The 21,706-nt window shown below is 59.3% G+C and overlaps 1 protein-coding gene across 2 annotated transcripts; it reads left to right on the top strand.

Annotated features, from left to right (window-relative positions):
- The first annotated feature begins 306 nt into the window (after nucleotides 1-306).
- On the top strand, nucleotides 307-21,545 carry EVPL (envoplakin). 2 transcript variants are annotated; one of them, XM_003931716.4, is made up of 22 exons: nucleotides 307-622; nucleotides 3,528-3,627; nucleotides 3,989-4,143; nucleotides 4,225-4,351; nucleotides 5,081-5,206; nucleotides 5,391-5,429; nucleotides 5,590-5,751; nucleotides 5,837-5,944; nucleotides 6,052-6,147; nucleotides 8,285-8,410; nucleotides 8,862-9,008; nucleotides 9,329-9,483; nucleotides 9,678-9,775; nucleotides 10,003-10,175; nucleotides 12,903-13,081; nucleotides 13,166-13,304; nucleotides 13,420-13,613; nucleotides 13,956-14,106; nucleotides 15,999-16,082; nucleotides 16,205-16,315; nucleotides 16,409-16,501; nucleotides 17,855-21,545. In XM_003931716.4, the coding sequence occupies exons 1-22, from the start codon at nucleotides 552-554 to the stop codon at nucleotides 21,293-21,295; spliced, it is 6,075 nt and encodes a 2,024-aa protein (XP_003931765.3). In that variant the 5' UTR covers nucleotides 307-551; the 3' UTR covers nucleotides 21,296-21,545. The 2 variants fall into 2 exon arrangements, with proteins under 2 accessions (XP_003931765.3, XP_010340701.3); XM_010342399.3 differs by lacking the exon at nucleotides 307-622 and adding an exon at nucleotides 631-2,202.
- The last annotated feature ends 161 nt before the right edge of the window (nucleotides 21,546-21,706 follow it).

Raw genomic sequence — 21,706 nt, 5'->3', positions numbered from 1 at the left:
AGAGCCAGGCCCTGGGCTGGCAGGACAGCCCCTCCTCTCCTGGGGGATGGAGAGCTGGGGGTGGGGAACGGCCAGGCAGGCAGCGGGGCCTCTGAGCTGCCTGGCAGTGCTGATTCACCCTGCGCTCCGGGGCTGGGGCCTCTCCTCGTCTGTCTCCAGCCTCCTCTGTCCTTGCCCAGCTCCTTCCCCATCTGGGTGTGACCGCCGCGGCGCTCCCCGGGGCATGTGGGTGTAACAAGTCCAAACCTTCTGTGGGAGTCAGGCAGGCTCGGCCCCGCCCTCCGGGCTGTGCCCTTTCCTCCCAGACTGGTTGTGCAGGAGCGGGTGAGTGCGGCCCCTGTGGGTGCATGCGCGGCAGGCCTGGGGCCCGGCCACCCGCTGCCTCACCTGCAGGGAGGGGCCTCCCAGAAACTCCCTTCCTGGGTACCCAGCCGCCCCACCTTGCCAGACTTAGCTGACCAGCCAACAAGGACGCCCGCTGCCTCCCACCTGCCCTCCTGCCCGCCTTCGCCAGCCAAGCCCAGCCTGAGCCAGCACCTGCCTTTACGACCATGTTCAAGGGGCTGAGCAAAGGCTCCCAGGGGAAGGGGTCCCCCAAGGGCTCCCCCAGCAAGCACAGCCGGTGAGCGGGGCTGGGGGAACGAGGGAGCTGGGGTGGGGGTGGTGCCAGGCCCAGGTCCTTGAGCCACCTGGAGGCGGCAGCCCAGAGCCCAGGACCAGCCCCGCGCTGGCATTTGGTGTCCTGAGGCCAAAGGGCCCAGGAGTGAACTCTCTCCCTCCTTGCCTTGGGATCCACAGGCCCAGGCCAAACTCCAGCCCTGGAAGGAGGTGGGGCATGGCCTGGGGCTTCCCGCATTCTCTAGGGAGGCCTGTGGGCCACAGACTGAGGCCGCTGAGCGGGAGAAGTGCTGGACAGGAGCCTGCCCTGATGCCCTCCTCTGCCAGAGGCTGGGAGACAGGAGAGCCCAGCTGCCTTACTGTAGCTCTGCCCCAAGGCTCTACTTGGCCGGAATGACCCCTGGGGCCCGGGTGCAGGGCATGAGGACTGGGGTGGGTGGGGCCTGGGGTAGGGACACAGAGGCCCTGCTGCCTTCTGCCTAAGCTGCAGCTTTCCCTAGAGTCCTTGTTGTGTGGAAGAGCTGGGGGTTCATGGCCGGTCACCATGGCTCACGCCTAGAATCCCCGAACTTTGGGAGGCCAACTCAGGAGGATTCCTTGAGCCCAGGAGTTTGAGACCAGCCTGGGCAACATAGGGAGATCCTGTTTCTACCAAAAAAAAAAAAAAAATTAAAATTAAAAATAGCCAGGCATGGTGGCACATGCCTATTGCTTAAGCCCAGGAGTTTGAGGCTGCAGTGAGCCATGATCACACCACTGCACTCCCGCCTGCGTGCTGGGTGACGGAGTGAGACTCTGTCTTTTTTAAAAAAAAAAAAAAAAAAAAAAAAAAGCCAGGTGCCATGGCTTACATCTGTAATCCTGCCACGTTAGGAGGCCAAGGTGGGTAGATCACTTGAGCCCAGGAGTTAGAGACCAGCCTGGGCAACATGACGAAACCCCGTCTCTATAAAACATACAAAATTTATCTGGATGTGGTTGTGCATGCCTGTAGTCCCAGCTACTTGGGACGCTGAGGTGAAAGGATCACTTGAGCCGGGAAGTCGAAGCTGCAGGGAGCCATGATCACTCCACTGCACTCTAGCCTGGATGACAGAGCAAGACCCTGTCTGGTTAAAACAAACAAAACAAAGCAAAATAGAGCTGGGGTTTCCTTTCCCTGCGGGTGTGGGGCAGGGGCACTGGGCCTCCCTGGGAGCCCCCGGCTCTCTGGGGCCCAGCCCTGGCTCTCTGAGGATTGGGCAGTGTTCTTCCCACTCAGTGGCTTCAGCTGGTCTGCAGAGGCGGCGGCAGCCCGCCTGGGTCCAGGGTGTCGAGATAAGCACAGGGATGAAAGGCCCGTGTGGGAGTGGGGGACGCCCATTACCCTGATAGGGATCAGGGCACCAACAGACACCAAGGCTGGGTGTCTGGGCGGACGGGAAAGACAGTGGTTAAGACTCTCGACTAACACTCTCGCCGTGTGACCTGTCCTCCCTGGGGCGCCTGAGCCCCACCCAGGGTGGAGTGTGCAGCTCCTGGCGGGAACGGCCGTCCCAGGAGGTGGAACCTGAACACCCAGCGCCTGCAGCTCCCACTGTCGGGGTAGGCTCCCGGGCAGTGGGTTCCTGGCCTGGGGCAGCTTGGTCCTCAGGGCCTGCTGGCTCTGGTTGCTGCCCCCTCACCTCAGGTGCGATCCACTTATTTGACATGAACTTACTGGACACTGACTACAGGCCAGAACTGTTCTAGGCACTGGCGATGTCGCCATAGACAGAACTGACCAGGCCCCTGCCTTCAAGGCGCCAGCCCTCTAGCGGGATAAAAACTGACATGTACTGGGCGCCTACCCTGCACCAGGCCCACAATGGATGTTTCAGGTGGATAAATATAATTAATGCTCACAATAGCCTTAAGGGATAGAGGTTACTATTATCAAAATCCTGCTTTACGAGTGAGGCATCTCAGGCACAGAGACTAACTTGCCCTAGGTCACACAGCATGAACTATGGAGAAAGATGAAACCAGGCTGTCTTGGCCACAGAGTTCTCCAGACTGCTGTGCCTTCACCGGCACTGCCCATTTGCCGGGGTGGCCCATCCTTTGACCCAGCTCAGTGAGGGCTTCAGGGTGATGATCCCCAGAGACGCTGCGCTTTTGAGGCTTGGACCGCTCTGCCGTTTTTTAGGTCTGCTTGACCCTGTGACCTCCGCCGAGTGGTGCAAGCACACGGCTGGCGCTCTCTGGAGGCTGCAGGGCGAGCACACAGAGAAAGCCCTGGGGTGGACGCCAGGCTTCCCTGACCCTGTGACCCAGAGCAAGTCAGGGCCCAATCTGGGCTTTGAACCCTCAACTCGAGAATGTTAGGGTGCCCAGCAGTCTCTCGCGCCTGCCCCATCCCCACTCTGACAGTGAAGGGCTGCTCCAGGCCACTACTGAGGCCTGCCCTCTGGCAAAGCCCCCGGGGGGAGGAGGTGTGGGAGGACACAGGGCTGGAGTGGGCGGAGGTGGCGGTGGGGGCCTTGCTGCTGCTCCCCTGCCCAACTGCCCCTCCCCAGGGCCCAGCCAGGCTGGGTGAGGCGGTGATTCACTGGGTCAGGGAGGGAAGCGACAGGCAGCTGGGTGGGGTCGGGAACTCACTGCCAGCAGAGCTGGCTGAGGCTGGGACACCGACCACCTGCTCCCCAGCGCCACACACACCTGGGACCCTCACCTTTTGAATGCTTATTTGAGGGGGCAGTGCTAATACCCCCAACCCCAGAACTAGCTCACAGAGCCTCCTGCAGACAGACAGAGAGAGACCCCAGAGTCGGGGCAGTAAGCTGGGCTGTGGGGCAGGATGGGGTGGAGGGAGGGCAGTGGACGCCACCTGGCTGGGGCACAGAGGGGCCTCTTCCACCCAGCTGCCTGCTGTCCCCTCCACCCACCAGGGCTGCCACCCAGGAGCTGGCCTTGCTCATCTCCCGCATGCAAGCCAACGCTGACCAGGTGGAGCGGGACATCCTGGAGACGCAGAAGAGGCTGCAGCAGGTGAGTCCAGGCAGCAGGTGGCAGGCTGTGGGCAGGCTGGGTGGCCCGGGAGGCCCATCATCAAGCCTGGGACTCCCTGAGTGGCCCCTGGTGATGGTGAAGATGGGACAGGCAACCCTTGTCTGCACCACACGTCCCCTAACACATGGTGGAGAGAGGGCTCAGCTTCCATCTTTGCTGGGCTCCCGTGTCCTTGTCACCTGCTCCATGAATGCCCTGGACCTGACCCTGTGGCTGGCATGGGCCTCAAGGTTGGCCAGCATAGCTGGGGTCGCAAAGGTGGGGCTCAGGCCCACAGTGAGGGGCAGCAGGGGTGTGGGGGCTCGGGGCCCTGGCGAGTCTGTCCATCCCCTGCCCACAGGACCGGCAGAACAGCGAGCAGAGCCAGGCCCTGCAGCACCAGCAAGAGACGGGCCGCAGCCTGAAGGAGGCCGAGGTGCTGCTCAAGGATCTCTTCCTGGACGTGGACAAGGCCCGGCGGCTCAAGCACCCACAGGCCGAGGAGATCGAGAAGGAGTGAGTGGGGCTGCGGCAGGGCTGGGGGTCCCCGGGGAAGACCCAGGCCCAGCGCTGACCTGCCGGCCACCTTCTTGACAGCATCAAGCAGCTGCACCAGCGGGTGACCCAAGAGTGTGCAGAGTACCGAGCCCTGTACGAGAAGATGGTGCTGCCCCCCGATGTGGAACCCAGGGTCGACTGGGCACGGGTGCTGGAGCAGAAACAGGTCAGGAGCTCAAAGTCACACCCCTGTGTGATAAGAAGGCGATCCAGAACTGCATTTAATCCAGGACCTGACTGCAGGCTTGAACCTGGGCGGCTCAGGGGTCCGGGCAGGGAGACAGCAGAGCAGACAGTGCAGTCAGGGAAGACTTTCTGCAGGAGGAGGCACATGAAGAGCCCTCAGAGCCAGGAAAGGGCTCGGGTGGGTCAGGGTGAAGTAGTGAGGAGAGGATATTCCAGAAAGAAGGAGCAAAAAAGGCTCCTGCTGGGAGGAAGCCTGGGGTTCAACGGGAAGTGGGGAATTCTGGGCAGGTGGGCAGAGCCAGGTCATGGGGCATTCTGATCCCTGGGTGAGGAGTTGTGCTTTGGTGCCACACAGAAGGGGTGTCATGATGACAACACGGGGACAGTGGGGAAGGGCCTGGGTGGAGCGGGGCGTGCTGAGGGCCCCAGAGGTGTCCGGGCAGGAAGAACTGAGGCTGGGTCACAGACAAGGAAGGCTGGAGCTGGGAGACTTCTCAGAGCCTGAGCCCAGCGTCTGGGAACCAGTGGGATTCAGGGGCCACTCCAGAATGACATTGTCCCTAGATGAGCAGGGCATGCAACCCAGCTGCTCCCAGGCTCCTCCACCCTCTGCCCAAATAACCAAGTCCACTTCTGCACGTGGGGGGCGTGTGGGGTTCTGGCTCCCCACCTCGGTCCTGTGGGGACTGAGGCGCGGTCTCTCCTGCAGAAGCAGGTCTTTGCCGGCCAGTACGGGCCGGGCATAGCAGAGCTGGAGCAGCAGATTGCAGAGCACAACATCCTGCAGAAGGAGATCGAGGCCTACGGGCAGCAGCTGCGGGACCTCGTCGGGCCGGTGGGTGAGCCCATCCGGATGTCACAGCCCAGCCCAGCCCCAGCCCGTTTCCCCAGTCAAAGCCGGAGCTAGATTGGCTGGGCCCCGGGCATAGGGGTGGGTAGGTATGGCTGGCCCAGATCGTAGGTGCTGTCTCCCTGCACCCCGCCTCTCACGGGCCTGTTTCTCCCCTTGGTCGAGGCAGGACGCAGCCACCGTCCGGAGCCAATACCGAGACCTACTGGTGAGCAGGAGGGAGGGTTGTGCTGGGTGGCTGCGGGTGGGCGCCGGTGGCCTGCCGGGACCCTGTACATGGGGCCAGTGTTCCTGAGCTCGGCCCGATGGCGCCTTTTGTCCCCTCCCTCTCTCCCCATCCTGCGGCTGGCGCCGGGTCCTGAGCACAGAAGGCGGCGTCGTGGCGCGGGCAGAGCCTGGGCAGCCTGTACACGCACCTGCAGGGCTGCACGCGGCAGCTGAGCGCCCTGGGAGAGCAGCAGCGCCGCATCCTGCAGCAGGACTGGAGCGACCTCATGGCCGACCCCGCGGGCGTGCGGCGGGAGTATGAGGTCGGCGGGGAGAGGTTGGGGCCGGGTGGGGGCGGCCATAGCCGTCATGGTCCTCACTGCCGCTCCCCACCGGCCTCGCCCCCAGCACTTTAAGCAGTGTGAGCTGCTGAGCCAGGAGCAGAGCGTGAACCAGCTGGAGGACGACGGCGAGCGCATGGTGGAGCTGCGGCACCCGGCAGTGGGGCCCATCCAGGTGCGCTGCGGGCAGGGCGGCCATGTGAGAAGGGACGTGTGAAGGAGGGACGGTGGCATGGAGCGGGGGAGGAGCGTGGTCCGAGGGCTCCGTGCTACGGTCCCCAGGCCCACCAGGAGGCCCTGAAGATGGAGTGGCAGAACTTCCTGAACCTGTGCATCTGCCAGGAGGCCCAGCTGCAGCAAGTGGAGGACTACCGCCGGGTGAGCCCTCGGGCAGGCGGCAGAGGGGGCAGGGGGCGCAGGGGGCGCAGGGGCAGGCACCAGGGGCAGGAGGTCCCACAGCACACCTGCCACGGGACAGGCACCGCACCTCTAAACTAGACAGAGCTGGCAGGGCACAGTGGCTCACGCCTGTAATCCCAGCACTTTGGGAGGCCGAAGCTGGTGGATCACTTGAGGTCAGGAGTTCGAGATCAGCCTGGCCAACATGGTGAAAGCCCGTCTCTACTAAAAATACAGAAATTACCCAGACTTGGTGCCCCAGACTTGGTGGCGCGTGTCTGTAGACCCAGCTACTCAGGAGGCTGAGGCAGGAGAATCGCTTGAACCCAGAAGGTGGAGGTTGCAGTGAGCTGAGATTGGGCCACTGCACTCCAGCCTGGGCGACAGAGAGAGACTCCGTCTCAAAAATAAAATAAAATAGAGCTGTGTGGTTGCCACTGGGTCCCAGAGGGCAAGTGAAGGCATGGGTACATTCTCAATAGGGTGAAACCATCCCCAGGGGGGTGAAAATTGGTTCTTAAGGGCAGAAAAATACCTTAACTCTTTTTATGCATGAAGTAAAGAGTCACATACAGTACCTAAGCTGTATATAGGCATATCTGTGGTATTAAATGTCATGGGGGCCAGGTGTGGTGGCTCCTACCTGTAATCCCAGCACTTTGGAAGGCCGAGCCAGGAGAATTGCTTGAGCCCAGTAGTTCCAGACCAGCCCAGGCAACATAGCAAGACCCTGTCTCCATACAAATAAATAAATCTCTATAAAAAATAAATAAATAAAAACTTACAGAGTTGGGGTGGGGGAAATTAAGAAAAGATGTCTTAAAAGGCTCTTTAGGAGAACTGTAATGGAAAAAGGGGTTGAGAAACCCCAATATAATATACAACTGGGATTTGGGGGCAGGTGATGTTTCATACCTTTTCCTATAGAGCCACAAGTTGTGATCACACGCATTGACGATAATTCTGTAAAAGCACCTGGGATGTTTCTCTAGAGCACATTCCCAGCTTCTTCTCCAGGGCTGGGGCAAGTGCAGCCCCCATACTCTCCGTCCCAGCAAGAAAGACTTCAGGTGCTGGAGGGAGGCAAGTGGGGGTGCCCTTCATTTGTGCAGGAAGGACAAAGGCCAAGTGTTCCTGGGTAGGAAAAAAAGACTGACCAGAATAGGGGAAAGTGACGCTTCAGGTTAAGCTGCTTTCGTTTAGCTGGTGCCGGTTTAGCTGGTTTTGTTTTATCTGGTTTAGGTTTCGCTGGTTTAGCTTTATCTGGTTTAGGTTTCGCTGGTTTAGGTTTAGCTGATTTGGCTTTACCTGGTTTAGGTTTAGCTGGTTGACATTTATGTGGTGTTTAGCTGGTTTGTGTTTAGCTGCTTTAGTTTTAGCTGGTTTAGGTTTAGCTGGTTTAGCTTTATCTGGTTTACGTTTATGTGGTGTTTAGCTGGTTTGTGTTTAGCTGGTTTGTGTTTAGCTGGCTTAGGGTGAGCTGGTTTAGTTTAGCTGGTTTTTGTTTACCTGGTTTGTGTTTAGCTGGTTTGTATTTAGCTGGGTTAGGTTTAGTTAGCTTAGGTTTAGCTAGTTTAGGTTTAGCTGGTTTGTGTTTAGCTGGTTTAGATTTAGATGGTTTAAGTTTAGCTAGTTTGTGTTTAGCTGGTTTCGATTCAGCTGGTTTAGATTTAGCTGGCTTAGGGTGAGTGTGCTGGTTTAGTTTAGCTGGTTTATGTTTATCTGGTTGGTGTTTAGCTGGTTTGTACTTAGCTGTTTTAGTTTTAGATAGTTTAGGTTTAGCTTTGTGTTTAGCTGGTTTAGGTTTAACTGGTTTGTGTTTCGCTGGTTTAGGTTTAGATAGTTTAGGTTTAGCTGGTTGAAGGTTAGCTGGTTTGTGTTTAGCTGGTTTAGGTTTAGATAGTTTAGGTTTAGCTGGTTTAGGTTTAACTGGTTTGTGTTTAGCTGGTTTAGGTTTAGATAGTTTAGGTTTAGCTGGTTTAGGTTTAGCTGGTTGAGGGTTAGCTGGTTTGTGTTTAGCTGGTTTCGGTTTAGCTGGCTTAGGTTCAGCTGATTTGTGAGGTAAGTGGGCAGCAGGTTGCCCCAGGATCTGTCCTTGACCACCCAGCAACCTCAGTTCCAGGAAGAGGCCGACTCAGTCAGCCAGACCCTGGCGAAGCTCAGCTCCAACTTGGATGCCAAGCACGACCCTGCACCTGGGGCCCCCCCTGGCACCCCGTCAGAGCTGCTGCGACAACTGGAGGTGAGACAACCGTGCCAGGCCATGCGCACCCCACTTCTGGGAACTGGGTCATTCCATCTTTCTGAGCCTCACCCCTTCTGCCTCAGTATCAAGCCCTGGCCTGAGTGCTCGTGGGGGGTCTGCTCTAGCAGAAGGCTGGCCGGGTACCAGCAAGCCCCTCCCGTCTCTGGACATCAGTTTCCTCATTTGTAGCAGGACAAGGGCAGCCTGGGAGAGCTCTGAGGCCCCTCTAGCCTCTGCTCGGAGGCCTGGGTGGTGCTGTGCTGTCCCATGCCCTGCAACTAGCAGATCCCAGGATTCCAGGCCCCAGAGAGGAGTTCCTTTTACTTTGCTGACTTAGAGACCCCTGCCTTCATGAAGGCCAGCCCCTGGTCCTTTTGAAGGACGGGTATGGGGCGGCAAGCCTCCAATGCAGCCTGGCCTGAGTCCCCACTGCCTGGGCCCCTGGCAGGCAGAGGAGAAACAGCTGGCTGTCACCGAGAGGGCCACTGAAGACCTGCAGCGGCGAAGCCGGGAGGTGGCCCCTCTGCCACAGCGAAGACATCCGCCCCAGCAGCCCCTGCTCGTGGACAGCATCTGCGACTGGGACTCAGGAGAAGTGTGAACTCTCCCACCCCACCCCTACCACCATCCAGCCCCACCCAGCCCAGCCCCTCCCATGGCCAGTCCCATCCTTGCTCAGCCCCGGCCGCCTCCTGCACCCGCTTCAGCCCTGCTCCTTCCCTTGACCCAGACCCTCCCTCTCCAAGTCCTGTCCTGCCTCTTCCCCACCCCAGCACCTCCCGCCCCTGCTCCTGTCCCTGTTCAGCTGCTGTCCCACCTGTCTCTGTCCCCAGTCCCTACTCTGTCCTGGCCTTGGCCCTCTCTCCAGCCCCTGCCCCTGAGCCTGAAGGAACCGCTCCCCATCTGTGCCCCTAGGTGCAGCTTCTGCGGGGTGAGCGGTATAAGCTGATGGACAACACTGACCCGCACACCTGGGTCGTGCAGGGCCCTGGTGGGGAGACCAAGCGTGCCCCTGCTGCCTGCCTCTGCATCCCAGCACCGGACCCTGAAGCTGTGGCCAGGGCCTCTCGGTAGGTCTGTCTAGGGATAGTAACTCAGAGACAGGCTGTGGGCAGACCAGACCCGCCCTGCACTGTCCAAGGCCATGGCCCAGCAAGCAGACCCCTGCTCAAAGGCTGGGCTTCACTGGACCTGCGTCTACTGGCGCTGGGGAGGGAGAGAGGCAGAGTAGGGACGTCCTTCTCCGATCTCCTCCTCGTTCTAGGCTGGCCTCAGAGCTGCAGGCCCTGAAACAGAAACTGGCCACCGTCCAGAGCCGCCTGAAGGCCAGTGCTGTGGAGTCTGTTCGGCCCAGCCAACAGGGTATCCGGGGCACCTGGGGAGGGGTGGCTGTGGGGCTGGAGGGAGTCTGTGATGGGCAGGGGGTAGCCTTGGGTTAGGGACCACTGCTCTGGGGATTTCCTCTCTGGGGTGGCCCTGCCCATTCCCTCCACCTACCCACACAGGACCCTCTGTGGGCACCTGGTGGGGGCACCCATCTGGCAGTCAGGAGATAGGCCCTGGGCCCTCACCAGCACCTCTGTCCCCAGCTCCATCTGGCTCGGCCCCAGCCAACCCACAGGCCCAGAAGCTCCTGACGCAGATGACCCAGCTGGATGGGGACCTGGGGCAGATAGAGAGGCAGGTGTTGGCCTCGGCACGGGCCCCACTGAGCCGCACCACACCCCTGGAGGACCTGGAGGGCCGCATCCACAGCCACGAGGTGGGTGAGCGGTTGGCAAGGGCAGCTGGGATGAGTCGCGCCCGGTCCCTGGTGATCACACTTGAGGGAGGTGAGGCAAGTGCAGGAGCAGCTGGTTTAGGTTTACTGGTCTGTATTCAGCTGGTTTAGGTTCAGGTGGTTTGTATTCAGCTGGTTTAGGTTTAGTGGTTTGTATTCAGCTGGTTTAGGTTCAGGTGGTTTGTATTCAGCTGGTTTAGGTTTAGTGGTTTGTATTCAGCTGGTTTAGGTTCAGGTGGTTTGTATTCAGCTGGTTTAGGTTTAGTGGATTGTATTCAGCTGGTTTAGGTTCAGGTGGTTTGTATTCAGCTGGTTTAGGTTTAGGTGGTTTGTATTCAGCTGGTTGAAGTTCAGGTGGTTTGTATTCAGCTGGTTTAGGTTTAGTGGTTTGTATTCAGCTGGCTGACGTTCAGGTGGGCCTGAGGAACAGAAGGGCGTGGACGGACCCGGGCTCAGACAAGCTAGTTCCCCTCCTGGCTCCTCCACTGACCAACTCTGTGACCTTGGACTACAGAACCTCTCTGGGCCTCGGTTTCCTCATCCCTGAAGCAGACGTAATAATGCCCAGCTCACCCGATCATTCAGGAAGGTTCCAATAGGGCCCAATGTCAGTACCCCCAGGAGGCATTCTGGCGAAGCTCCTGAAATAGCCAGGGAGCCTGGAGAATCTTAGGAAGAGATGTCCCCTGGCTGCAAGTGGGGGCCCTCCTGGGGAGGTGGTGACGTTGTGTAAACGCCTTACCCCAAAACTGCAAATTCTCTGCCAGGTGGAAGCAGTGCTAAAAGTGAAGACCGCCTTTCCCACACCGGGCCGCAGTGTGGATTATCTTTCCAAACCAGTTTCTTTTTCTGTCTTGAGAGTCTCTCTCCATCACCCAGACTGGAGTGCAGTGGCGCAATCTCAGCTCAGTGCAAACTCCGCCTCCCAGGTTCAAGCGATTCTCCTGCCTCAGCCTCATGAGTAGCTGGGATTACAGGCGCCCACCACCACGCCCAGCTAATTTTTTGTATTTTTAGTAGAAACAGGGTTTCACTATGTTGGCCAGGCTGGTCTGGAACTCCTGACCTCAAGTGATCCACCCACCTCAGCCTCCCAAAGTGCTGGGATTATAGGCATGAGCCACTGTGCCCGGCCTGTTTTTTTTTTTTTTTTTTTTTTTTCTGAGATGAGGTCTCACTCTGTCACCCAGGCTGGAGGGCAATGGTGCACAACGGTGTGATCTCAGCCCACTGCAATCTCTACCTCCCAGGCTTGAGTGGTCCTCCCACCTCAGCCTCCTGAGTAGCTGGGACCACAGGAAGGACACATCGAGCCCAGCTAATTGTTTTGGTAGAGATGGGGTTTTGCCACGTTGCCCAGGTTGGTCTTGAACTCCTGAGCTCACGTGATCCTCCCGCCTCAGCCTCCCAAAGTGCTAGGATTATAGGCATGAGCCACTGCACCTGGCCATATTATTTCGAGATGGGGTCTTGCTCTGTTGCCCAGGCTTGAGGGCAGTGGCACAATCAAGGCTCACGGCAGCCTCAACCTCCGGGTCTCAAACAATTCCCCTCTCTCCACCTCCCAGGAAGCTGGGTTCTTAGGTTTTGAAGTCACAGTATCTGCCGCATCAGTGTGGTGGGGTCCGTGGATGGTGCCTGGTGCAGAGTTGGCATTACCCGGTGATGGATAGGGCAGAAGAGTGAACGGCTGATGACAGAATGAGGGCAGCAGTCCCCAGTAGGCAGACCCAGAGCTTTGGCTGGAGCAACAGGGCTGGGTGACCTGAAGGTCTTGTGATCAGGACAGTGACATGAAGATGACTGTAGGTAACTGTGTGCCTGGTGCTCTCCGCTGAGCTCTGGACACAGGCTCTTGTGTCATCCTCCCATTAATCATTCTTTTTTTTTTTTTTTTTTTTGAGATGGAGTCTCGCCCTGTCACCCAGACTGGAGTGCAATGGCATGCACTCTGCCTCTCAGGTTTAAACGATTCTCTTGACTCAGCTTCCCGAGTAGCTGGGATTACAGGGACCCACCACCATGCCCAACTAATTTTTGGATTTTTAGTAAAGACAGGGTTTCACCATGTTGGCCAGACTGGTCTCGAACTCCTGACCTCCTGATCGCCCACCACAGCCTCCCAAAGTGCTGGGATTACAGGTGTGAGCCATTGCACCTGGCCAATCATTCTTTTACATTTATTTATTCTTTTGAGATGGCGTCCTGCTCTTGTCGCCAGGCTGGAGTGCAGTGGCATGATCTCAGCTTGCTGCAACCCCCACCGTCTGGGGTTCAAGCAATTCTCCTGCCTCAGCCTCCTGAGTACTCAGATTATAGGTGCACGCCACTGTAGCTGGCTAATTTTTGTATTTTCAGTGGAAACAGGGTCTTGCCATGTTGGCCAGACTGGCCTCAAACTCCTGACCTCAAGTGATCCACTTGCCTCGGCCTCCCAAAGTGCTGGGATTACAGGTGTGAGCCATTGTGCCCAGCCCCACCTATCAATCATTCAGTAGATGAGGAGACTGAGGGTCACAGAGGCTGATCTGCCCTAGGTCATCCACAAAGGAAAGAGCAGGGGCAGAACTGAACCCAGTTCTCTGTACTGAACCCAAGTATGTACCCATCACACTCTGTGGCCTCCGTGGGCACAGAGTTAGGGTATCCTGGTAGAAGAGTTGGGCAGAACCCACCTACCCAGAGATCCTTGACCCCGCCCCTCTCCAGGGCATAGCCCAGCGCCTGCAGAGCCTGGGAGCGGAGAAGGAGACAGCCCAGAAGGAGTGCGAGGCATTTCTGTCCACACGGCCCGTGGGTCCCGCTGCCCTGCAGCTGCCTGTGGCTCTCAACAGCGTGAAGAACAGGTTCAGTGACGTGCAGGTTCTGTGCAGCCTCTACGGGGAGAAGTGAGTGTTCTGGGGACAGGGCAGCCGGGCAGGGCAGCAGCGTATGGCTCGGGGAGTGTCTGAGCCTTGCCTCCTGTGTGGCAGAGCCAAGGCTGCCCTGGGTCTGGAGCGGCAGATCCGGGATGCAGACAGGGTCATCCAAGGCCTCGAGGCCGCCCTGGTGCAGGAGGCCCCCATCCCTGCTGAACCAGGGGCGCTGCAGGAGAGAGTCAGTGAGCTGCAGGTAAGGGGCTGGCCGGGGCCTCTGGTGGGAGGGGGCACAGCTGATCCAGCAGGTGGGGTGGACATGGCGTCTCCCCAACCACAAGGATGCATGGTTGCATCCACTTCTCCCGCAGCGCCAGCGGAGGGAGCTGCTGGATCAGCAGGCCTGCGTGCTGGGGCTGCACCGTGCGCTGAAGGCCGCCGAGCACGCGTGCGCTGCGCTGCAGAACAACTTCCAGGAGTTCTGCCAAGACCTGCCTCGCCAGCAGCGCCAGGTGCGAGCCCTTACCGACCGCTACCACGCCGCAGGGGACCAGCTGGACCTGCGGTGAGCGGCTGGGTGCTCGGGGCACACGGTGTGGGCTGGTGCAGAGCCAGGCACTGCTGCCTACAAGCTGTGTGATCCTGGGCTGGTGCCTTCACGTCTCTGAAGCTGCTTCCTCAGCTCTAAAATGTAATAACAACAGCACTTGCCTCCCAGGGTGGTGCCTGGCAGAGACTGGCCCATCTCTGAATCCCCAGCTCAGGGTCAGGGAGTGGGGATCTGCAGAGCAGGCTGCTCAGCCACCTGACCTGCCCCGGGAGGAGGCTCCCACCTGCCTCCCTGTGCACCTACCCCTGTCCCCAGAGGGCAGGTCTCACCTTTGTTCTGTGCCTTGTCCTCCTGCAGGGAAAAGATGGTGCAGGATGCCGCCCTCACCTACCAGCAGTTCAAGAATTGCAAGGACAACCTGAGCTCCTGGCTGGAGCACCTGCCCCACAGCCAGGTGCGGCCCAACGACGGCCCCAGCCAGATCGCCTACAAGCTGCAGGCGCAGAAGGTGAGGCCCGGCAGGGACAGCTTGCATGTGCCCATGTTGCCCCCTAGTGGCCAAAGCTCAGAAGCACCCTAAGGGTCTTCAAAGCCCAGGCCACGAGGCCTTGGGCCCCTTCCCTGGCCTCCCGCTGAAATGTTCACTTTGCCCACTGACAGGGCCAGCCCCTTGCTGCATGGCCTGGCTGGGGCAGTGGGATTTACAAGCTCAGGCCACTGAGCCCTGAGGGTTCCGGCCACTACTGCATCTTGCTCATACTCATCAAACCCCTGCCATGTACCAGGCCATGGGTTCACTAGGGCACAACCCTGTGCCCAGGCAGCTCCCAGCCTGGTGAGGGAGGTGTGTGATGTGGATAAGCGTTGGTGGGAGAAGCCAGTGTGCTGGGGGTGCCCCCAGACAGGACACCCGTGTGGGTCAGGGCCGGTGGTGTGGGAGGAAGCCAGGGTAGCCAGGGGAAGATAAAGTGTCCCACGCAGAGGACACAGCAGTCAGGGGAAAGGACAGGGACTCAGGTGAGGGTGACCAGATGGGCAGACCACACAGGCCCTTCCGGCACGGGACCCAGGCTGCATGCTCTCCTGCAGCCCCTGGGAGCTGCTGGGAAGGGGGTGCTTCCAGACTGGTGTTTAGAAGCTGGCTCTGGCTGCGAGTAGAGAATGGCAAACAGGGTGGGAGTGAGGACACTGAGACCTGTGCCGACCCAGGGTGGAAATCCAGGTGAGAGAGGGTGGGGTCCTGGGCGGGGAAGGGACATTAGCACAGGGCGAGGTGGGCAGGTCTGAGACAGAGACTGAAGAATTAGGTGGACTTGGTGACGGCACGAAGGGGACATTGAATGAGACAGGGCCCAGGGGTGTCCAGGGTGCTACTGGGGACAACTGGGAAGAGGGGGTACCCCCACCCGAGGCAGGAACGCAGGGAGCAGAGCATATCTGGGGACATGAATGGGACCGGCTGGGTCTTGCTGAAATGGGGTGACCAGGACAGCCGGGGTGGTGGATGTAGGTGTATGGGAGGGAACTGGGCTGGGGGCTCCTCTAGGAGCTTGTGGAAGCAAAGATGGGTCTAGAACTGCCGGAAAATGAGAATATCTGGGGAGACAGTAGGGAGGTGACATTGGGAAAGAGGCCTGGGACAGATTCTCAGCCCTGGCTGCAAACTAGAATCTCCCAGGGAGCTTTCAAAGCATCCCCAGGCCAGGACCCTTCCTAGACCAAATACATTGGATTATTGTGGTCAGAACATCAGTATGTTCAGTTCCCAGGTGAATAAAAGTGGGCATCCCGGGTTAAGAACTTTCAAACTGGAGCCGTGATTCTCAAAGGGTGGCCCCTGGATGAGCTATAGCAGCATCACCTGGGGACTTGTCAGAAATGTAAATTATTGGCCGGGCACAGTGGCTCACACCTGTAATCCCAGCACTTTGGGAGGCTGAAGTGGGTGGATCACCTGAGGTCAGGAGTTTGAAACCAACCTGGCCAACATGGTGAAGCCCCATGTCTACTAAAATTAGCCTGGCATGGTGATGGGCACCCATAATCCCAGCTACACGGGAGGCTGAGGCGTGAGAACCGCTTGAACCTGGGAAGCTGCAGTGAGCTGAGATCACGTACTCCAACCTGGGCGACAGAGTGAGATTCAGTCCCAAAAAAGAAAAAGCGTGGGGGGTGGGGTGGGGAGAAGAAAGGGATTCTGCCAAGGCGCCTAGGAGAGAAAGGAGGGAAAACAGAGAATGATGTCAGGGAAAGGAGGAAGTCTGGCCTGGGTCTCACTCCCTGCCCTTCCTGACTCTGGGAGGCAGCGCCGGCTGACTGTGGCCCTGCAGGCACTGGCTGGAGGAGAGTCACGGTGAGTGGCATTTCCTGGCCTCCTGACTCTGGCTTCTTCCCTGGCAGAGGCTGACGCAGGAGATCCAAAGCCGAGAGCGTGACAGGGCCATGGCATCCCGCCTCTCCCAGGCCCTGCAGGCGGCGCTCCAGGTAAGCAGCTTGCTTTCAGCTTGTCCCTCTCCATGTGTCTCCCACCTCCCTCTTCCAGCTTTGTCCCCACACCCAGCTTCCCCCACTGGCTGCCAGAGTGCTGTCCTTTCCTCCCTGCTCAGGACTACGAGCTGCACGCAGACACCTACCGCTGCTCCCTGGAGCCCACCCTGGCAGTGCCAGCCCCCAAGAGACCCCGAGTGGCTCCCCTGCAGGAGAGCATCCAGGCCCAGGTGAGATGGGACCTGGGGGCACAGTGGACCAGCTCTGCAGGCCCCAAGGCAGGAGCTGACTCCACCCTTCCTCCCTCCCTCTGCCCTCTTCAGGAGAAGAACCTTGCAAAGGCCTATACAGAGGTTGCAGCGGCTCAGCAGCAGCAGCTGCAGCAGCTGGAGTTTGCTAGAAAAATGCTGGAGAAGGTACGTAGACAACACGTACACTTTTCCCACAACGGCCAGGAATAACCAGGAATGCCACTCTGTTCCCGCAATGCCAGGCCATCACCCTGGCAGTCTCCCTTCCTCCTCTCCCTGCTGCCTGCTGCCCTTGGGCAGCCCTGGCTGCTGGAAAGGGGTGCAGCTCCTGGTCACCCAGTTTTCTCTCCAGCAGTTTTTACAGACTGGTGTCCATCCTAGTGTTAGGCGCTACAGATGGCATTCAGTGTGGTCACACCTTGGCCAATGGACAGTCCTTCAATGGGACAGGACCACTAACCCCAGAGAGCAGAGAAAAATCCCATAGAGCCTTCAGCCTTAACCCAGCCACCTGGCTCTCCACCCTCGTCATACACACCCTTGAGCCAGAATGTCTCCAGGATGCCTGGTGACTTGCCAGTTTTTCTGTTATACTCAGCCATAGTCATGGTCCCTAGATGGAAGGGGAAAGGGTAGAGGTTTGGGAGGGACAGGGAGAACCTGTCCTATTTGCACTTTTTTTTTTTTTTTTGAGACAGAGTCTTGCTCTATCGCCAAGGCTGGAGTACAGTGGTGCAATCTCAGCTCACTGCAACTTCTGCCTCTCCAGTTCAAGCAATTCTGCCTCAGCCTCCTGAGTAGCTGGGATTATAGGCATGCATCACCACGCCCAGCTAATTTTCTGTATTTCTAGTAGAGATGGGGTTTCACTATGTTGATCAGGCTGGTCTCAAACTCCTGACCTCAGCTGATCTGTTCGCCTCGGCCTCCCAAAGTGCTGGGACTCCAGGCGTGAGCCACCGCACCCCGCCCCTATTTGTACCACTTTCTTTCTTTCTTTTTTGAGATGGAGTCCCGCTCTGCCGTCCAGGTTAGAGTGCAGTGGTGTCACCTCTGCTCACTGCAACTTCTGCCTCCCGGGTTCAAGCAATTCTCCTGCCTCAGCCTCCCGAGTAGCTGGGATTACAGGCACGTGCCATCACGCCCAGCTGATTTTTGTACTTTTAGTAGAGACAGTGTTTTACCATGTTGGCCAGGCTGGTCTCAAACTCCTGACCTCGTGATCAGCCCACCTTGGCCTCCCAAAGTGATGGGATTACAGGTGTGAGCCCTGGCACACAACCCCTATTTGCACTTTCTAATGCAAACCAGGCCTGCACACTGCCTTGGGTACTAACATCATTGCACTGACTGGGTTTTCTCAAAACCCTATATCCAAGCATCTTAGGTCTTCAGCTCTACCTCTGAGGACCCACTGGGGAGTCTCAGGAAACAGGGAGGGGTCTTTGATCTCAGGAAAAACGTGGGCTCCTGTCTCAACTGCCCATCCGCCATGTTCTACCTTCTTCCTCTCTGCAGAAGGAGCTCAGTGAGGATATCCAGGAGACCCATGATGCAAAGCAGGCGTCCAAGAGCCCTGCCCAAGCAGGGAGAGAGTCAGAGGCCCTGAAGGCCCAGCTGGAAGAGGAGAGGAAGCGGGTGGCCCAGGTGCAGCATGAGCTGGAGGAGCAGAGGAGCCAGCTGCTGCAGCTGAGGACCCAGCGGCCCTTGGAGAGGCTGGAGGAAAAGGAAGTAGTGGAGTTCTACCGGGACCCCCAGCTGGAAGGCAGCCTGTCCAGGGCGAAGGCCCAGCTGGAGGACGAGGGCAAGCGGCGGGCCAGCCTGCAGGCAGACCTGGAAGCGGCAGCCCAGAAGGTCGTGCAGCTAGAGAGCAAGAGGAAGACCATGCAGCCTCATCTGCTGACCAAGGAGGTCACCCAGGTGGAGAGGGACCCCGGCCTGGACAGCCAGGCGGCCCAGCTCAGGGTCCAGATCCAGCAGCTCCTCAGGGAGGATGCTGTCGTCTCAGCCCGACTGGAAGGGCTGAAGAAGGAGCTACTGGCCCTTGAGAAGAGGGAGGCGGACGTGAAGGAGAAGGTCGTGGTGAAAGAGGTGGTCAAGGTGGAGAAGGATCTGGAAATGCTCAAGGCAGCCCAGACTCTGAGGCTGCAGCTTGAGGAGGGTGCTGCACGGAGGAAGCGGGTGGAGGAGGCTGTGGCCAAGCTACGGGCACACATCCAAGACCTGGAGCGGGCTATCAGCGCGGTGGAGCCCAAGGTCATCGTGAAGGAGGTGAAGAAGGTGGAGCAGGACCCAGGCCTCCTCCAGGAGTCCTCCAGGCTGAGGAGCCTCCTCGAGGAGGAGAGGGGCAAGAACGCAACGCTGGCCAGGGAGCTGAGTGACCTGCGCAGCAAGTACAGCATGGTGGAGAAGCAGAGGCCCAAGGTGCAGCTCCAGGAGCACGTCCGCGAGGTCTTCCAGGTGGATCCGGAAACAGAGCAGGAGATCACCCGGCTCAGGGCCAAGCTGCAGGAGACAGCGGGCAAGAGGAACAGTGTGGAGAGGGAGGTGGAGAAGCTGCTGCCTGACCTGGAGGTCCTGCGGGCCCAGAAGCCGACGGTGGAGTATAAGGAGGTGACCCAGGAGGTGGTACGGCACGAGAGGAGCCCCGAGGTGCTGCGCGAGATCGACCGGCTCAAGGCTCAGCTCAACGAGCTGGTCAACAGCCACGGGCGCTCCCAGGAGCAGCTCATCCGCCTGCAGGGCGAGCGCGACGAGTGGAGGCGTGAGCGGGCCAAGGTGGAGACAAAGACGGTGAGCAAGGAGGTGGTGCGCCACGAGAAGGATCCAGTGCTGGAGAAGGAGGCAGAGCGGCTCCGCCAGGAGGTGCGGGAGGCGGCCCAGAAGAGGCGGCTGGCAGAGGACGTGGTGTACGAGCTGCAGAGCAAGCGGCTGCTGCTGGAGAGGAGGAAGCCCGAGGAGAAGGTGGTGGTGCAGGAGGTCGTGGTCACCCAGAAGGACCCCAAGCTGCGAGAGGAGCACAGCCGGCTGAGCCGGAGCCTGGATGAGGAGGTGGGCCGGCGGCGGCAGCTGGAGCTTGAGGTGCAGCAGCTGCAGGCAGGCGTGGAGGAGCAGGAGGGCCTGCTCAGCTTCCAGGAGGACCGCAGCAAGAAGCTGGCTGTGGAGAGGGAGCTGCGGCAGCTGACCTTGAGGATCCAGGAGCTTGAGAAGCGGCCTCCCGTGGTGCAGGAGAAGATCATCATGGAGGAAGTGGTCAAGCTGGAGAAGGACCCGGACCTGGAGAAGTCCACAGACGCCCTGCGGCGGGACCTGGACCAGGAGAAGGCCCAGGTGAAGGAGCTGCATCGGGAGTGCAAGAACCTTCAGGTCCAGATCGACGTCCTCCAGAAAGCCAAATCGCAGGAGAAGACCATCTACAAGGAAGTGATCCGGGTGCAGAAGGACCGAGTGCTGGAGGATGAGCGGGCCCGCGTGTGGGAGATGCTCAACCGCGAGCGCACAGCCCGGCAGGCCCGGGAGGAGGAGGCACGGCGCCTGCGGGAGCGCATTGACCGGGCGGAGGCTCTGGAGAGGACCTGGTCCCGGGAGGAGGCTGAGCTGCAGAGGGCCCGGGACCAGGCGGACCAGGAGCGTGGGCGGCTGCAGCAGGAGCTGCGGGCTCTGGAGAGGCAGAAGCAGCAGCAGACGCTGCAACTGCAGGAGGAGTCGAAACTGCTCAGCCAGAAGACAGAGAGCGAGCGGCAGAAGGCAGCCCAGCGGGGCCAGGAGCTCTCACGGCTTGAGGCGGCCATCCTCCAAGAAAAAGACCAGATCTATGATAAGGAGCGGACCCTCCGGGACCTCCATGCCAAGGTGAGCCGGGAGGAGCTCAGCCAGGAGACCCAGACACGGGAGACCAACCTTTCCACCAAGATCTCCATCCTGGAACCCGAGACGGGGAAGGACATGTCCCCGTACGAAGCCTACAAGAGCGGCATCATCGACAGGAGCCAGTACCTGCAGCTGCAGGAGCTCGAGTGCGACTGGGAGGAGGTCACCACCTCGGGGCCCTGTGGGGAGGAGTCTGTGCTCCTGGACCGCAAGAGCGGGAAGCAGTACTCCATTGAGGCCGCGCTCCGCTGCCGGCGGATCTCCAAGGAGGAGTACCACCTGTACAAGGACGGCCACCTGCCCATCTCCGAGTTCGCGCTGCTTGTCGCTGGAGAGACCAAGCCGAGCTCCTCGCTCTCCATCGGCTCTATCATCTCCAAGTCCCCACTCGCCTCCCCGGCCCCCCAGAGTGCCAGTTTCTTCTCTCCCAGCTTCTCTCTTGGGCTCAGTGATGACAGCTTCCCCATCGCTGGGATCTACGACACAACTACCGACAACAAGTGCAGCATCAAGACGGCCATGGCCAAGAACATGCTGGACCCCATCACCGGGCAGAAGCTGCTGGAGGCCCAGGCGGCCACAGGGGGCATCGTGGACCTGCTCAGCCGCGAGCGCTACTCTGTGCACAAGGCCATGGAGAGGGGCTTGATCGAGAACACCTCCACGCAGAGGTTGCTCAATGCTCAGAAGGCCTTCACCGGTATCGAGGACCCCGTCACCAAGAAGAGGCTGTCGGTGGGCGAGGCTGTCCAGAAGGGCTGGATGCCCCGGGAGAGCGTGCTCCCACACCTGCAGGTGCAGCACCTGACCGGGGGGCTTATCGACCCCAAGAGGACAGGCCGCATCCCCATCCAGCAGGCCCTCCTCTCCGGGATGATCAGCGAAGAGCTGGCCCAGCTCCTGCAGGACGAGTCCAACTACGAGAAGGATTTGACAGACCCCATCTCCAAGGAACGGCTGAGCTACAAGGAGGCCATGGCCCGCTGCCGCAAGGACCCTCTGAGTGGCCTGCTGCTCCTTCCCGGGGCGCTGGAGGGATACCGCTGCTACCGCTTGGCCTCCTCCACTATCCCACGCTCCCTGTGCTGACACAGGCCAGGCAGCCGGTAGGTGAATGTGTGTGTTGGGGCGGCTAGGATACCCCTTGTCTCAGAGTAGCTTCATCCCAAGCAGTGGGTCTTCCCGTTGGCCACTGTTTATTATTATTTTACTACTGTGGTGTTGGGCTCCCTCCCCTGACCTTGGTGACCAACCCATCCCCAGACCACTACAGCAGCAGCTCAGTCCTTCCTCCCTCCGTGTCTACCCAGTGATCCCAATAAACGAATTCTCCCTGTGCCATGTGGTGTCCCGTTCATTCATGTTTTGGAGCGCAGGAGCCACACATCTGGGGGATGAGTACAAGGACATTGTTGCTCAAGTCCTTTCCGGGAGGACGTGCCCAACCCGCCTGTCTAGGAAATGGGCATCCTCAGGAGCCTGTGCCTCTTTGGGTATTGG

The sequence above is a fragment of the Saimiri boliviensis genome, chromosome 17 (assembly GCF_048565385.1).
Source record: "Saimiri boliviensis isolate mSaiBol1 chromosome 17, mSaiBol1.pri, whole genome shotgun sequence".
NCBI lineage: Eukaryota > Metazoa > Chordata > Mammalia > Primates > Cebidae > Saimiri > Saimiri boliviensis.
This window is presented reverse-complemented; position numbering and strand designations above follow the sequence as displayed.

Bases quoted from the DNA above. Each gene is read 5' to 3' on its own strand.
- EVPL (XM_003931716.4), top strand. From the start codon at position 552: ATGTTCAAGGGGCTGAGCAAAGGCTCCCAGGGGAAGGGGTCCCCCAAG. The intron at 623-3,527 runs GTGAGCGGGGCT...TCCACCCACCAG, and splicing joins TCCCCCAGCAAGCACAGCCG to GGCTGCCACCCAGGAGCTGG. The intron at 3,628-3,988 runs GTGAGTCCAGGC...CCCTGCCCACAG, and splicing joins CGCAGAAGAGGCTGCAGCAG to GACCGGCAGAACAGCGAGCA.